This window comes from Fukomys damarensis, unplaced genomic scaffold, assembly GCF_012274545.1.
Source record: "Fukomys damarensis isolate Sample0158 unplaced genomic scaffold, DMR_v1.0_HiC HiC_scaffold_14, whole genome shotgun sequence".
Taxonomy (NCBI): domain Eukaryota; kingdom Metazoa; phylum Chordata; class Mammalia; order Rodentia; family Bathyergidae; genus Fukomys; species Fukomys damarensis.
This window is the reverse complement of record NW_022900926.1, coordinates 6,928,136-6,942,786: the sequence shown is the minus strand read 5'-3', so window position 1 is coordinate 6,942,786 and position 14,651 is coordinate 6,928,136. Positions and strand designations below refer to the sequence as shown.

General features: G+C 47.3%; 1 protein-coding gene across 3 annotated transcripts in view; it reads right to left on the bottom strand.

Annotated features, from left to right (window-relative positions):
- Nucleotides 1-36: 36 nt before the first annotated feature.
- Ncoa7 (nuclear receptor coactivator 7) overlaps nucleotides 37-14,651 on the bottom strand; it is a 113,087-nt gene continuing 98,472 nt past the window's right edge. Inside the window, exons 1-6 of one of the 3 annotated variants that reach the window (XM_010625763.3) lie at nucleotides 6,870-10,763; nucleotides 5,587-5,721; nucleotides 4,110-4,262; nucleotides 1,993-2,088; nucleotides 1,579-1,652; nucleotides 37-813 (exon numbers count right to left, since the gene is read on the bottom strand). In XM_010625763.3, coding sequence (XP_010624065.1) covers nucleotides 678-813; nucleotides 1,579-1,652; nucleotides 1,993-2,088; nucleotides 4,110-4,262; nucleotides 5,587-5,721; nucleotides 6,870-6,944 — 669 coding nt within the window. In that variant the 5' untranslated portion in view covers nucleotides 6,945-10,763 and the 3' untranslated portion in view covers nucleotides 37-677. Of the gene's footprint in view, nucleotides 814-1,578; nucleotides 1,653-1,992; nucleotides 2,089-4,109; nucleotides 4,263-5,586; nucleotides 5,722-6,869; nucleotides 10,764-10,790; nucleotides 10,939-14,651 lie in introns of those variants that run through there. The other 2 variants (XM_010625761.3, XM_010625762.3) reach the window with 2 other exon arrangements.

Below are 14,651 nucleotides of genomic sequence, written 5' to 3'. Positions count from 1 at the left end.
ATATATTATAGCTCAAGATCTATCACCCTAAATAATCAGGGCAAAAAAAATTCATTATAAAACTATATAAATCAAACAAAGGTGTTCCCCAAACATAGCACAAAATGTATATACTTCTTTATCTCAAGATTTGACATATTAAAAAGAAAAAAACCTAACACATTTCAGACAAAATACAAGAAATAAATAAAACAATTTTAAAAATCATACATTCCCTTTAAGTGCTATTTCCTTTCGATTTTTCTAAATGAGACGAACCTTTTCCATGACAAATAACAGCTGTACATTTTAGTAACGAAAATTATGCTGATAAATACACAAGGCATGTATATATTTCCACAGTATCTTTTTTTTTCACAGTTACCAAAAATAAAAATTGCATTCAACTGATACATCTATAAACACTTTGATTCTTCACGGTGTGGATTTGGAAGCAGTGAAGTACAAAGTCTTTTCTCAGCAATCTGGCCATCAGAGGTCTTTCTCCAGCGTCTGCCCTCCACACGTACCTTTCGGGGTCTTTCTGCAAGGTGATCATGCTCAGAGCTGATGGCAGAAAGAAAGCATTGTGGTCGGATGAGGCGGCAGGGGCCGGACCTTCTTCATCTTCCGGCCAGCATCAGGAGGACTGAGCCAACCCAGTCTTTTTCACGTGACAGTTTAAGGCAGACGGAGGTTCACTCAAATGTCCATACCTCGAGGTCCTGAACTATGAAGTCTTCCTTTTTGGAAAGAATATCATTATTGAAAGTGCTGCAAGAGTTGCTTCGTCCATGGTATAAATCAGCATCTAGCCATAAACCAAATCGTCCCCTGAAAAAAGGTTAGAGAAAAAGGGTGAATACCCCGACATCTCATGTGGTGCACCGTCTTCCTTCCTTTATGCTACAGATACAACTCTAAAATGCTTGCAAAATAAGTAGTTTATTTCCTTCTTTTCATTTAAGTAACCTACCTTTCCTAAAACACCAATGGCAGTAGTGTCATTTAGACAAGAGGTTGACTAAAATCTGTATAGAGTCCTCAAAAAACTGCAACTAGAAATTCCACCGGACACAGCTACTTCCTTAAAGACATCATATTACAGCGATTCACGCACACCCGTGTTTTTAGCAGCACAGTCTATGAAAGCTACATCTTGGCAGTGGCCTACCTGAGTACTACTCTTCCATAAAGAAAGACAAACTTGAGTCATCTGTAGGAAAATGGATGCACCTTAAATCATAATGTTAAGTGAAATAAACCAGACACAGAAGCTTGAACATGCAGGATTTCTCCTACATGAGAAACCCAAGGTGAAAATAAAGAGCAAAATAAAAAAGATAATGGAAAAAAAGGAGAGCTAATAGAAACCAAGGAGATCTTCTGCACATGGGAATGGGACCTAGAGAGAGAGGGGAGTGAAAAGAAATAGAAAGAATGAGGATGTGCACATACACCAACTCCCGCTATGAATGTAATAGTTGTACTTTACAAACATGTTTTAAGATTAAGACAACTGATACCAAAGTTTTAGCTATCTGGGTCAAAACAGCGTCTCTCAGGTCAAGTGCTAAGCAATAATGACAAAAACCTTACCCTCCACCGCCAAGTTCTAAAGAAGTTATGTCTCCATTGATAAAATACGAGTTTTCTCCACTCCACTTAAAGACCTAAGGACAGGCACACAAAACAGAAGACGTCTTAGTCTGAAGCATCAAAAGGACCCCTTGGCAGCATGCTGGCAGGAAGAGCACCTGCAAAACAGACTAGAGTCTCCCGACCGCCAGGCCTGGGCCACGCCACAGGGGCCTCCAAGCAGCTAGGACGCAGGAAAGACCCTTCAGGTGCGCACCTCTCCAAGCTGGGTCCCAGACTGAGCCACGCCCAAGGCCCAGGTCCTCAGTTTGTGGGCTACACCAGGAAACGCTGAGCCTGGCCACAGAAAGCCCAGATGGGCTCACCAGCCAGCAGCTGCCACCCCCACCCTGGCCTCTAAGGCACCCACTGTACCTTGAAGTTGGGGCTAAACGTGTAGAGAAAAGTCTCTCCGGTGCCATAATAGTGGTCACTGAACTTGAACGGATGAGTTGCGTATGCTCCAAAGATCTGTCAAGAGAAGACAGTGTGACATGCCCTCCTATGAAGCCTGATCCTCCTCAGGAAAGACTTTCTGAAACAGTGTGACACGATCTTGATCTGAGATGTCACTCTACCTCTTTCAGCCAAGATTCTTACTAAACTGAAGCTCTTAAGAAAAAAGGCCGCAGCTGGGGAGGGATTCAGCTCAGCGATGCTGCGCCGGCCTGGCAAGCCCCCCGTCCTGAGTTCGATCCCCGGTACCCACCCCACCAACACTTGAGGCAGACAGCAGGAGGTGCTGGGGACCTGAAGAGTAGCAGTGGGGCAGGGGTCCCCACCTTCTTGCTCCCCATTCTCAGCTACCTGAGCTGGAAGAAGCTGGGAGCAGGGAGAGGGCCATCTCGGGTGCCAAAGGATTCCACTGTTATTACTGAGATTTATTAGTTTTCTTGAGTAAATATTTCTTTCCTTGCCGTATACCCTTAGGACAATTTCCAGGCTCAGAGGGATTGTTGCTTTTCTACTTTCTACCAGTTAGTTTTCACTGGGGGCAGATTTTGCAGCACTCCCTTGTGCTGCCTCTCTGTGCATGTAGTATTTTTATGGACAACTGAGCAAGCCCATTTTGGGTAACTTTACAGGTTTCTGTGCTATCCTGTTCTCTTCTGATGGCGGGGAAGGAAGAACAGAGCTAGTGTGCAGGCGTCCTCTCCCAACACAGGCACTACCAGGGACCACGATTCATGAAACTCTACTTCCTGGTGTCCAGACATCATCTGGCGGGAAATGTGGTGAAACTGCTCCCTCTGATACCTGCTCAGCCCGGTTCGTCACACTCCCCGAGACTGCTATCACTGGTAAATAAAGAACTAAAATGCACCCTGGGTGTGGATTTGTGTGTCTAGCCCTAGACGTCACCAAAAACCTAGCAACCAAACTCCTCAAACATTTCATTAAATCTCTAAGTAACTTCATTTGAAATCGTGTTATAACAATGTCTGTTCATTCTGCAGTGCTGGGGACTGAGTCTAGGGCTCTGCCCACATTAGGCAAGCACTCTGCCACTGAGCTGCACCCCAGCCCTAATTTTTAATCTTGACCGTACCTGCTGTTCAGCTCTAATTGTTATTAAACAAAATGTTACCAATCTGGAAATGACAGTAAAAGTGAAAACAGCTAAAGTTCCCACAGCTCTCGGCATGAAATAAAGTCATGAAGATCACCGTTAAGAAAGACACCACTGTTCCCACCTCTTAAGTCTTCCCAAGACTCATTACGACAACAGGCTTCTAGTTCTCTGAAGATAATCCCTCCTTTATGGCTCACCAAGAGGTGAGCAGGATGTCAACAGAGATCCTGTGCCTCATGGCAAGCTCTCCAATGAGTAACTTTTGGAGTAATGGGTGAAAGGATATCAAATAAAATCTGCTTTAAGGCCAGAAAGTGAAAAAGGATGGCACCCATCTCTTACAATCATAGCGAGCTTCTTAAGGAAGAGCACGCAGTCCTAGAGCTCACTAGTGCCTCTCCGGGGGCTGCCGTCACCCAGGGAAACCTCAGGAACGGCACAGTGCATTCCCTGCTCTTTCACAAAGCTGGGACCGCAGCGCAACAACCCAAGGCCTTGCCTGGCTCCCGGTACGGCCACCAGCAAGCAGGGTCTATGGGCACTGCCTCAGCTCCTGAGAAGAAGCCCTGGAGTTGTGCTGGAACTTACTCTGCACCACCTCCACATGCAGATTGGCTTCCCCCCAGTTTTCCCAGTTATAGGTTGTTGTTGATCACGATTACAGTTTCCTAATCCATGATCAGCACAGGAAAAAAAAAATTACTTAGAAGGTGGCCATGTTTGGGGTCTGTTCTGGTTTCTGTTTAGAGAGGACTCTAAATATACAGGGGTGGCAGTGACGGGATTTACTTCAGCAGTGTGAAGCGGTGAAACCCGCTAGCTGTGTGATCTGAGTGAGGGGAGTTTGCCGTACTCTACTCCGCGAGGGTTCGCACGTGGCCACCGGAGTGTCTCCGCCACAGGCACCGGCCCGCCCCACCTGGTTATCCATGTCCTTGATGACCAGCAGCACCGGACTGTCCAGCGACGCCGACTTCCGGTAGAGTGTCTTCAGGCTGGTCCCGTGCTCCAGCGTGCTGTAGGCCAGTCTCCAAGGGTAGCCTTGCACCCGTGCTGGGAGGCGTCGTGCCAGCTGCCGACCCGAGGGAGGAGATGTCACCAGATGGTTCTCGCACAGATCACTCGCAAACTTGCGGCACAAAACAAGCGCGCAGGGCTCGAACTCACAATAGTCAAGTGTTTACTTACACACTGCTCCCGCTAACCCAGGTCAATATTTGACACCAAGAAAGAGCGCTGCCTGAGTTTCTCTTGACAGGGATGCTCCCTGCCAGGGCCCAAGTGTGGGGCTGTAGGTCACCGCACAGTTCTGGTTTTCTGTATTGGTGGGCGACTGCTTACGGGAGCATCACAGAGTTATTTTTGGTTGTTTTTTGTTTTTTTGGTACTGGGGATCAAACTCGGGACCTTCCGCTTGGTGACAGACCCAGGGAGCCAAATCCCTGGCCCTACAGAGTCTTCTTATACATGATGTCACCAGCCAATACAATCTCAGGGAACCGTGTCATGTATGGGGTCTGCCGCTGACAGAAATGACACTGAGCGGTGAGTGACTATACATTTGAAGACACAGATCAAGCTAGAGGAAGTAGGAACTAGACACCCACTCTTACTTCATACCTCAACCTGACTTTTACCAAATAGTTCTGTTGTTTTAATTGTTCATGTGAGGCATGATGGCACATGCCTGGAATCCTAGCACCCAGGAGGCTGAGGTGGGAGGATCACTGTGAGTTCAAGGCCAGCCTGAATTACACAGTGAGATTCTGTCTTGAGGAAAAAAAAAATGTCTTTGTAGACCCAGAGCTGCTACCAGTAAGTGCAGCTCCCCATTGAAGTGGGGGCAGTAAAACGCATGTGCTCTATGTGGGGAATCAGAGGTAGCCTGTCCATTTTGCACAGTATTTTTTACCTACATCAATACTTAGCTGCCACAAATACCAGCAATATAAATCTCTTAAAAATATCATCAAAGGAGACCAGTAAGTGCTAAGTCTTGGGAGTGTTTCAGTAGGTTCCAATCAGGGTCTGTGTGATCCCTGTCCAGCGGGCTACTGAGTCACACATCTCCTGGCTTTCCTGGGCATTTAGCAGCTCATTTGTACACGGAGGAAGCTGAGCTGATGATTCTTTAAGGTCTCTGAAATTCAGGGCACTAAACGAGACGAGTCTAAGAGGTTCCCCACCAAGGCTCAGATGCAAGTGCATACAAATGGCTTCAGAGCACAAAGCACACCAAGAAAATCACACAGAAGGGAAAACCCTTCCTAGAGCCAGGTGTTTCTCACAGAGGGAGTGTGTGCCTCTGCCCTCGTGCTTCTGCAGCCCCTGGACCAGTGCGGCCCCAAGAGGACCCCAGCAGTGACAACCCCAGGACCCCAGCTGGCCCAAGCCACCTGCTCCACGTGCGCGGTCTCCAGCAGCGCGCTGTGGGGCTGCAGCACGGGCAGCCCCTCCCCCTCCTCCTCGTCCCCGTCCTCGCAGTAGCTGCACGCGCTCTTCCTGCGCTTGGCCTCCTCGACGGTGATGATCTAGGCGGGCACACAGACAACGGGAAAACGGTCACTTCCGCCGGCCTCACGGCTGCCTCGCTGCCACCATGCGAAGGCGGAGCTCCGGCGCAGAGTAAGGACAGGACTCTGGGAAAAGGCCGATTTCCCAGCTGCAGAATCGAGGACACTACAGTGGAGGCGTTGACTACGCGTGAGTTAAAGCCACACATTTCCCAGGCTTGCTACTGCTCGGTGCTTCGTAGACAATGTACAATCTCCAAAGCGCTCGAAACTATGCTCCGTTAGCCTGCGTCTAAATTTAAATTGTCAAGGAAATAATCAGAGATTACTCAGTGAGTCTTCTACAAATATGGAGCTCGCTCTAATCAAGGGCTGTGCACTCAGCAACCACATCTGACAGAGATAATGTAGGGTAACAGCTGCCAGGAGCAAGAGAAGCATGAAGACTCACTCTAAACCACAGCCAGATCACGGCTCATTAGAGTCAGTCCAACACAGTCAACAGCAATCTTCCAGACTAAGAAACACTGTATTGTATGTTATTTATTTTTAAATAAATGTATTATTTATGTAATGGTAGCTGTATTTATTTAACTACCGAAACCCTCACCTTAAAACCCATGTTACCCCTTACATTCTGGACAAATCACTGAGTTATTTTGAAATTAAGCTCTACTAGACAACAGAGCCACCAAAATACCGGGGAACCAGTAACACTGGCCTTTATATCACGGGGTAAAGCATTTGTTGCATCTAGTGAAAGTGTTAGAGATGCATTAATTTCCAACCGCACAATGACGTGTACAGAGCGCCCACAATTATCTGAGGCACAGTTCTGGCAGGAAAATTAGCTTATAAATTTGACCACCTTCTGGAGAATTCACGTAGAGAAAATACTTCCAGACAAGCACAGATGCAGCATTTTAAAGGTACTAAATAAAGCCGTGTGCTCTGGGTGAACTCCCCACTTTACCAATGGCACAAAACAGGCTGTGGAATGAAAGATCTCAGTCTGGACTTCAGATTCTCCGGGGAAGGGGCAGCCACGCCATGCTGCTGCACACAGATCACACAACATCAGCAGGTTGTGAAGCCGCACCATCCTGTCGGAGACCCAGGGAGCAGAGCTCGCTGGTGCCTGGCTGTGCCCAGCCGCTCCTGCTTACCTTCACAAAGGGCTCCTGGTCAGGCGCAGCATAATAGAAAATCTGAATGTCCACAGGCAGCCGCCGGGCTCGCATGCTGGCAGGGGAGGGCAGACTCGCTTTCTGCGGAGGCCCAGGTCTGCTCTCTGCCCACACGCCAGTCACTTGTAGCCACGCTGCTGAGCTGCACCGGTTTTAAGTGTCTGACTTCCTGCGTGATTAAGTTTCTGTTTCCCTTAGGAGGGGTTCAACAGTTCCACAGGAACACACCCAAATTAGGATTTAGAGCAAACACTTCCTGGCGGGCTTTCCTGGAGACTGTAAAATGACACTTTCACCTTTGAAACCGGTGGTTTCCTTGCAGTACAACTCAACCCTATTGTTTGAAGCGCTTTTTTTTTTTTCTCTTACTTTTCTTCCCAATTACCCCAGAGCTAACTCAGCTTCCCCCACCCTGCCTTTCAGTTTCCTTCAGCACCTTCTTCAGGGTAAATCTCCATTTTAAATGTTCTCTCTCTTGCCTCAGTTTGAATCGCAAAGACAGAAAGAAAAGGAACAGTTAACAGCACAGGTTCCTTGCAGTGGAACAACTCCACACTGTGGCCTGGACCTGGAAGATGAAGGGACTGAAAAGCATGCGCTGTGTGCCTTCTGCCATCCAGGCTCAGAAGGGTGTCATCCTCCGGCAGTTTCACAAACCAGCAGGCAAAGTGACAGTGACCATCTCACATCTTAATTCATCTTAATGACTGATAAATACGACCAGTCCTTCTCTCCTCCTCGGATCAGATGGCAGGGGTTGGAAAGAAAGACAGAGCCCCCTGGGCCAACTGTCACCGATCTTTCTGTGACCAGTCCTGATCTCGTGGCCTTTCGGGTGTGGGGACTCCAATGCCATCGTGGACTGGGCTATGAGAAGGCCCGTGGCAGATCTGTGACAGTCCCCGTGGAAGAAGGGAACTTTGAGCTGACCTTCATGGAGGCGCTATGGTCGGCATGGGGGACACAACTCAGCCAGGCGACGAGGCAACAGGGGAGGGACAAGTGTGAATAAAGGAATGGCCTCCATGGGACACAGGCACGAAAAAACACTGCAGTCAGGGTGAGGTAGGATAAAGGAAATACAGATTGGCAGAAAGCACACAGGGAAATTCTTAACTTTAAAATCACACTTCTAAGAAAAATTACAACTTCGGGAAACAAGCAGAGTCTGAACCTTTTTTCCTCTCTTCTCTGAGCTGCGGGCAGCCCGGGCAGCACCTCCTTCCCCCGTGAGAGGCCGCCTCTTCTCACTGAGCTCTGCTCAAGGCAGTGGCGACATTAGCAGATCCAGCTCTCAGTGGCCAGGCAGGTAGGAGGCAGAGGACGAACTCACTTCCTAGATGCCCCTCCTGGGGACGGCTAGGGCCCCACACCCCGAACCAGGCCCGAAGGCTCCACTCTCTCCAGCCCACAGGCTTGCTCTCTCACTGTGACTCTGAAATTTCTAATAAATACCCCATGCCTCTTGTGCACCATCCTCAATTTTTGGAGGGAAGTCAGGGAACCTGCAAACCTACCCTAGGGTAGGGTGGCTAGGTTCCTTATCTCAGCGTTAGGGACTTCCTAGTATCGAAGATTGTAAAGTTCATTAGGTATCTTGCAGGCAGTTAGGGCAGGCCTTCCAGGAGCCAACAATGGAGACACATTCACTGAAGGCCAGCACTGTAAAAGAAACTACTACACCCAAGTACTTCCCTTAGGGACGGACAGCAGGACTGGTGTTCTAAATCGGTATCAATCAATCACCTGTGCGGGGCACCAAGATCCACCTGTTGGCTTTGTCCCATAAAACACCTTCAAGAAGCAGGGTGGACAGACAACCCACATTCTGGTCCCCCTCTGTCTTCTTAGACAGAAGCTATCTTTCTCTCAATAAAATTTTCCTATACTTTACCTCCAATGGTCCTAGAATTCATTCTTTGATTTTAGAGAGCACAAACTCGCACTTGAGATATCTAGCAGGTGTGGGAGTCACATCTCTTCCTCTCATACCACTAGGACTCTGTCTGGTGACAGGAGGAGGTGGGTCCTCCTGTTTACAAGACGGGGCTGAGCCTTAGTGAGGATGGTGGTGGTTTGTGGGACTGCAACGAAAGGCATCGGGCTCAGGAAAAACACAGATTTTTTTCTGTTTTTGCTTCCTGTGTCATACACTGGACCCTCGAGCCAAGACCAGCCTGATATATGAACAACTTGGGTTACAACTGGAATTTTAGTTTTAACTTACAACCAATCTTGAATTACGACCTGAATGTCGGCTGCTTGTGCTTCCAGATGATCTCAGATACAGATTTCAACCTGAAGAGTTCTGGAAGGAGCATTACAACATCCTCTCCTGTGTGGGGTTCACTGAGAAATCCCGGGCCAGAGGCTCCATAAGGACACCGAGATCCGCCTGTGTACAGGAGAGGCTTTGAAGGCTGTGCAGAGGAGCCGGAGCCTCAAAGGACCAACCTGAGTTACAGCCAGCCCTCGGGAACAAATTGAGTTCGTAAATCAAGAGTCCACCACAGTTCCTGAGAGACTCTTGGGGTACAGTGATTGGGTGGGCACAGGACTTGATATTCCTCTGTCCCCTGCCTGGAAGACCAATGTCACACCACCTCTGCCCTCAGGGTACCCAAGAGCTGAACCAGCACCCGGGAGGAAGAGGCAATGGAAATTCACCTGGAATGGAGATGTCTGTCAGGTCTATGGTGACACTCCCAGTGATGTCACTAGTGAGCGCAGAACAACTGGGTGGAAGTTAAGAAATGGGAGATGTAAATATGAAGTGTGAAAGAGGAGCCAGGAAAGAAGAAAGAGATGCCATGCAAAAGGGCAGTCCTCACTGACACACAGAAGGCTGCCTTTGGGAGGGGAAGACACTCGACCCCAAACCAATGAGGAAGGGCGCAAATGCAGGGAAATTAAGGAAGAGAAGAGAGAAAGTGAGGAAGACCTTGTCCAATAGCCTCTTCTTTGTAAAAATGAAGGAAAGGCCCACTCTGGGGACTCACAGACCACAAAGGGCACTCAGAGCTTCAGAGCAGGGCAGAAGTTTACAAAAGGGAAGCAACTAGAGATAATATATGTAGAGATGTATAAAGGATTTCTAATCACTGGAAAGGACCAGGTGAGTTCAGAAATTAGGTATTTATAATGGAGCGTTCTCCCTGGGTGCCAGCTGTTGTGTGTGTTTCTGGGACAGGGTCTTGCTTCGTTGTGCAGACTGGCCTTGAACTTGTGGCTCGAGGAGCTGGGATCGTACAGGGGCACACCACCATGCCCTGTTGGCTCGACAGGTCTTTTATGGCAATTTTATCCCGGGAACAGAGACAGTGTGAAGGAGGCGTCTGTGCAATAGGGTGGGCAACACAGGTGACTGCGGGGGACGGAACTCAGGAAGCCTGGGCAGGGGCTGCCTGTGTTCATTAACCACCTCCTGAGCCAGGAAGGAAGTCATGTTCAGAAGGCACGGAGAGAGGCAGAAGAGGAGGCAAGGAACCAGAAGCCAGAGATCCAGGGGCTTAGTAGTGAGGAGGAGGAGCAGGTGTGCTTCCTGCTGCCTCGTCTCCCAGCCTTCCAGGTCTGCAAGAATATTAAGCAGAGGGAGCCCCTCTCATCCAGGTTCCTATTTGCTGAGCCTGGCCCCAAGAGGGACTTGGTTCAGACTTGTCTGGACGAACGAAGGGAAGACAGCTACGCTCCTCTATGGGTCACCAGCAGCTGTCTGCGCCCCACAGCAGCAGAGAGAGCGGCTGTGACAGGTGAGGTGGCCCTCTAAGCCCACGATGTTATCCAGCCCTTCGCAGCTCCAACTCTCTACCAGCCAGGCATCTGAATCTGAGCGGCGGACATTTCTGACTCGGTCCTGCGTTTCAGGAACCAAGACGGCCTCGTTCCCACCCAGGCGCTCACCTCCCAGCTCTTTGTTGTGGGCTCACTGAAGAAGTTGTCGATCATATTCAGCTCTTCCTTTTCCACCACCACGAAGCCTTGCTCCTTGGCATCCTTCCCATAGACGTCAGGAGACCACTGGACAAAGAACGTGTACAAATGATCCACCCTGAAAAACACGTTTGCAATAGAGATTAGCCCAAGTCAGGCGCAGTACCAGTAGGGGCTGGAGTACAACCACCCTCTTTTGCCTGCTTGGAAAATTCATTTTGTTAACTGGGAAATTCCCCGTGGACAAGACTAGCTTTATGAGAGGCTTTCAACCTTGGAAAGTAAGAGCCAACCAATGAAAGCAGACATCTACAGGCCCCAAGAAACTGTTAAAATTGTCTTTCAACCTCAGGAAGAGAGTAAAACACAGAAAAACACAATGGAATATTTACACTTAATCTTTCTTGCTCATTGGGTTTTCATTTAATGGGCCTTTGTTTTCAATGAGGGAAAATGGTGATCTGGAACGTTAGCCAGGAACAAAGCTAAATCACAATCCAATGGTCCTTATGTGCATCAAAGCTCTACTATGTAATACTTTTAATAAATGTTTCTGATAATTAGAAAGTGTTGGGAAAAACACTATTGTTCTAATACTAGAGAAAGGCCTAATTTTATTGGCATAAAAATGTACTTTGCTTCCAGCTGCTCGGATCTCTTTTATTGTTTTGAATTTTTATGGGTCCATGTTTGCAGTACACAATGACTGCGTTCCTCGTGGGGAGCTGGTATGTATACACTACACTTCCTAAATCTACGTCCTCTTGTCCTTCCCTCCATCACCCTGTTCCCCATTCCTCCTTTTTCTGGTCTCCAATTTCTTAAACATATTCAGGATAGGAAGTTCTAGAAGCATCTTCCCAGGCACCATCAGCAGACAGTGGCCACTTCCTGGGCAAAGAATGCTCTGAACTCCAGCGTGCAGTGTCCCTGGAGTCTAACAGTCACTGCCTCTCAGACCTTGTGTTCTGTGTCTCTAACCATCCCAGCAGTGGGGGCACAATGAGCCCACCATGCAAGGCTTTAGGTCTCTTATTGGCTTCTGTTTGGGGCAGTGCTAACTTATTAATTATTAGCAAGTTGTAATTATGTCAGTGTCCTAGCAATATTAACAGAACAAACAAAAACAAAAGTGTTACCCACAAATCTGATGTCACAATGGGTCTGACTCTGTTCAGTTCCCATATTCCTGTGTCCTCATGCACAGGGTGACAGCTTCTACACAGCCTTCACTGGCAGCAGGTCCAAGGCACGCTGTGCGGTCTGTGTCATCACACAGCACGCACTTACCAGTCTCTGCACTCACCCCTTACCGCTGTCTTCATGGACCTAATGTGCACGTTTCTACATGTTCAGGACACTTAGCTAGATTTCTCTCCTAGTACGGATAATGCTGCACTGAATTTCGGCAGGCTACGCCTTTTACTGTCTTTTGAGTTATTTCCTCAAGATTAGTTCCCAGAAAGGGGATAAATGAGCCAAAGGACACAACTTTATAGCTGTGACTGGTCTTACCAAATTTGGAAAGGGTGACTACTACCTTGCTTATCTTTTTTCTAAAACGAATTTGTTCTATTTAAGCTTCACCTGACTGATTTTCCATTCTTTTGTGATTGGGCTCTGTGATTTGTGTCATCAGTATTTTTCCTTTTCAATTTGTGGGAAACTTTTTGTAAGGTAAACTTTAACTACTACCAAATGTGTATCTAAGCTGTTGCTTCCTTTTTCCTAGTAATTACGTACCCTCCCATGTAGAGAATTAGCAAATTTCATATATTTTAACGGTGTATTTCCTTTCAGATTTCTCCTTCAAAAGGCAGGAAGTTGTCACCCACTGTGTCAGTGCTGTGGCATGCTAACTTCTGTTACAGCAAGATGGACTGGACACACGTGCTGACAGCACAGGGATGAGAAGCCCACGTTTCCACTCAAGGCGGTGGGATCACCTTCCAGTCCAACAACGGCCTCTACTTTGAAGGAAATTTCTTACATGAGATTGACATTTGAATATCAGACTTTAGGAAAGAAGGCCGCCCTTCATGTGCGTGGGCCTCTTCCCACCAGGATGAGGGGGTTCCTTGGAGAAGAAGACCTTGGTTCCCCAGGACCCAGGAGTTGTATCTTTCACCTTTCCTCAGACTTTACAACACCAACGCTTGCCTTCGGGCCACCCCGAAAATGTCTTGCTAATCCCGTATTCATGCCGGCCAACTTTTTAATCCAATCAACGTGATCCACCAATAAACAACCTTCTTCATACTTAACACAACCTATCAATACTGTTTGGTCAAGAAATACAAGCAACTGCTCTAAAAGGTTACATAAGAAATGGATCAAAATGCTTCTGAAGCAAACAATGCCTTCAGAGAAACACATAGTATTCTCAACCATATATATCTTTTGAGTTATTTTAATTTTGGAATAGTCAGTATATTTATATGAAACTCAACCAACATTCATCATTCATTCATTCATTTAATTGGCTTTTTGAGACAAGGTCTTAGTATGTAGTTCAGGCTGACCTTGAACTCACTGTGTAGCCCAAAATGGCCTCAAAATTGAGGAATCTTCCTTCCTCAGACTCCTCAAATCTGGGATTTTAGGCATGTGCCATACCAAAATTATTTAAAAAGCCATCTCTGCATAGGGCGCCGTGGTACACACTTGTAAGCCCAGTACCTGGGAGGCTGAGGCAGAAGGACTGGTGTGAGTTTGAGGCCAGCTTGAACTACATACTGAGAACTGTCTCAAAAAAACAAAAGCAACAAACAAAAAGTCACTTCCTTCACACATCCCAGTCCACCTCCCAAATAAAGGTGATTACTTTGTTTCCCATGTGTGCAGTGTTATGTATAGAGATGTGAATGTGGGTAGTTATGTTTTTTGTCTTGCCTCTTTTTATTTCTGTTATTCGCCATCATTTTTTTCCACCTAACAACACATCTTGGTATCCTTCCACATCAGTAAGTGCACAGCTCCCTCATTCTTTTCCATCACAGCTGCGTGGTACTTTACTGTGTAGATTTACTGTAGTTTATGTTATCATCTTCTATAATTATGCGCTTGAGGTGTTTCCAAGATTGTCCTGCCATAAGTATGATGAATTCACTGTACAGATGTCATTTCAACACGTACCAACACGTCCCAGGAAAGCTGCGGGACACATTCCCAGAATGGCAATTACACTGTCAGAGAAACAATGGCAAATAGTGCAGCCATATAAATTTTATAACTCTCCTATACCATGCCTTCCTGTAGAATGATTATCTAATTTTTCCCCTCCCAACTCCCCAGTGAAAACTGAGAAAATGTGAAATAAATCCCCACTGCAGACGAGGCTGATAAGTACACAATTCTAACTCTTGTTTTCTCCGTAAAAATTTGATACACCTAAAATGTAGTTTGGAGTTAGAACCACATAGATGTCATTCTAACTTATGAAAAAGGAGATATTATGTGTATAGTCACATTAGAAAAAAACATTCAAACATGGTAAACATAGATGGCTTTCCTGTGAGCAAGCGAGAGCAAAGCCACCCCAACACGTGAGGCAGATCTGAAGCGGTCCCAGAGCTTTCCTAGTGGACTTACAATTTCTCAGAGCATCAATATGAGACGAAGCCACCCTAAATCAGGACAGACCTAGGACCACCGTAATCAAGTCTGAACACAGATAAAAACATCTACCCCAGAAATGACCAGGGGGGCCCCTGCCCCAAGTGCTCGAATGACTGGGTTGCTGTGGTCTTCAGGTCCGAGTCTGCAGGGCTCTGTCAGGAAGCCACCACCCTCTGGCAACCTCTATCCCAGCAGAGCCCTGGTCCCTGGGTC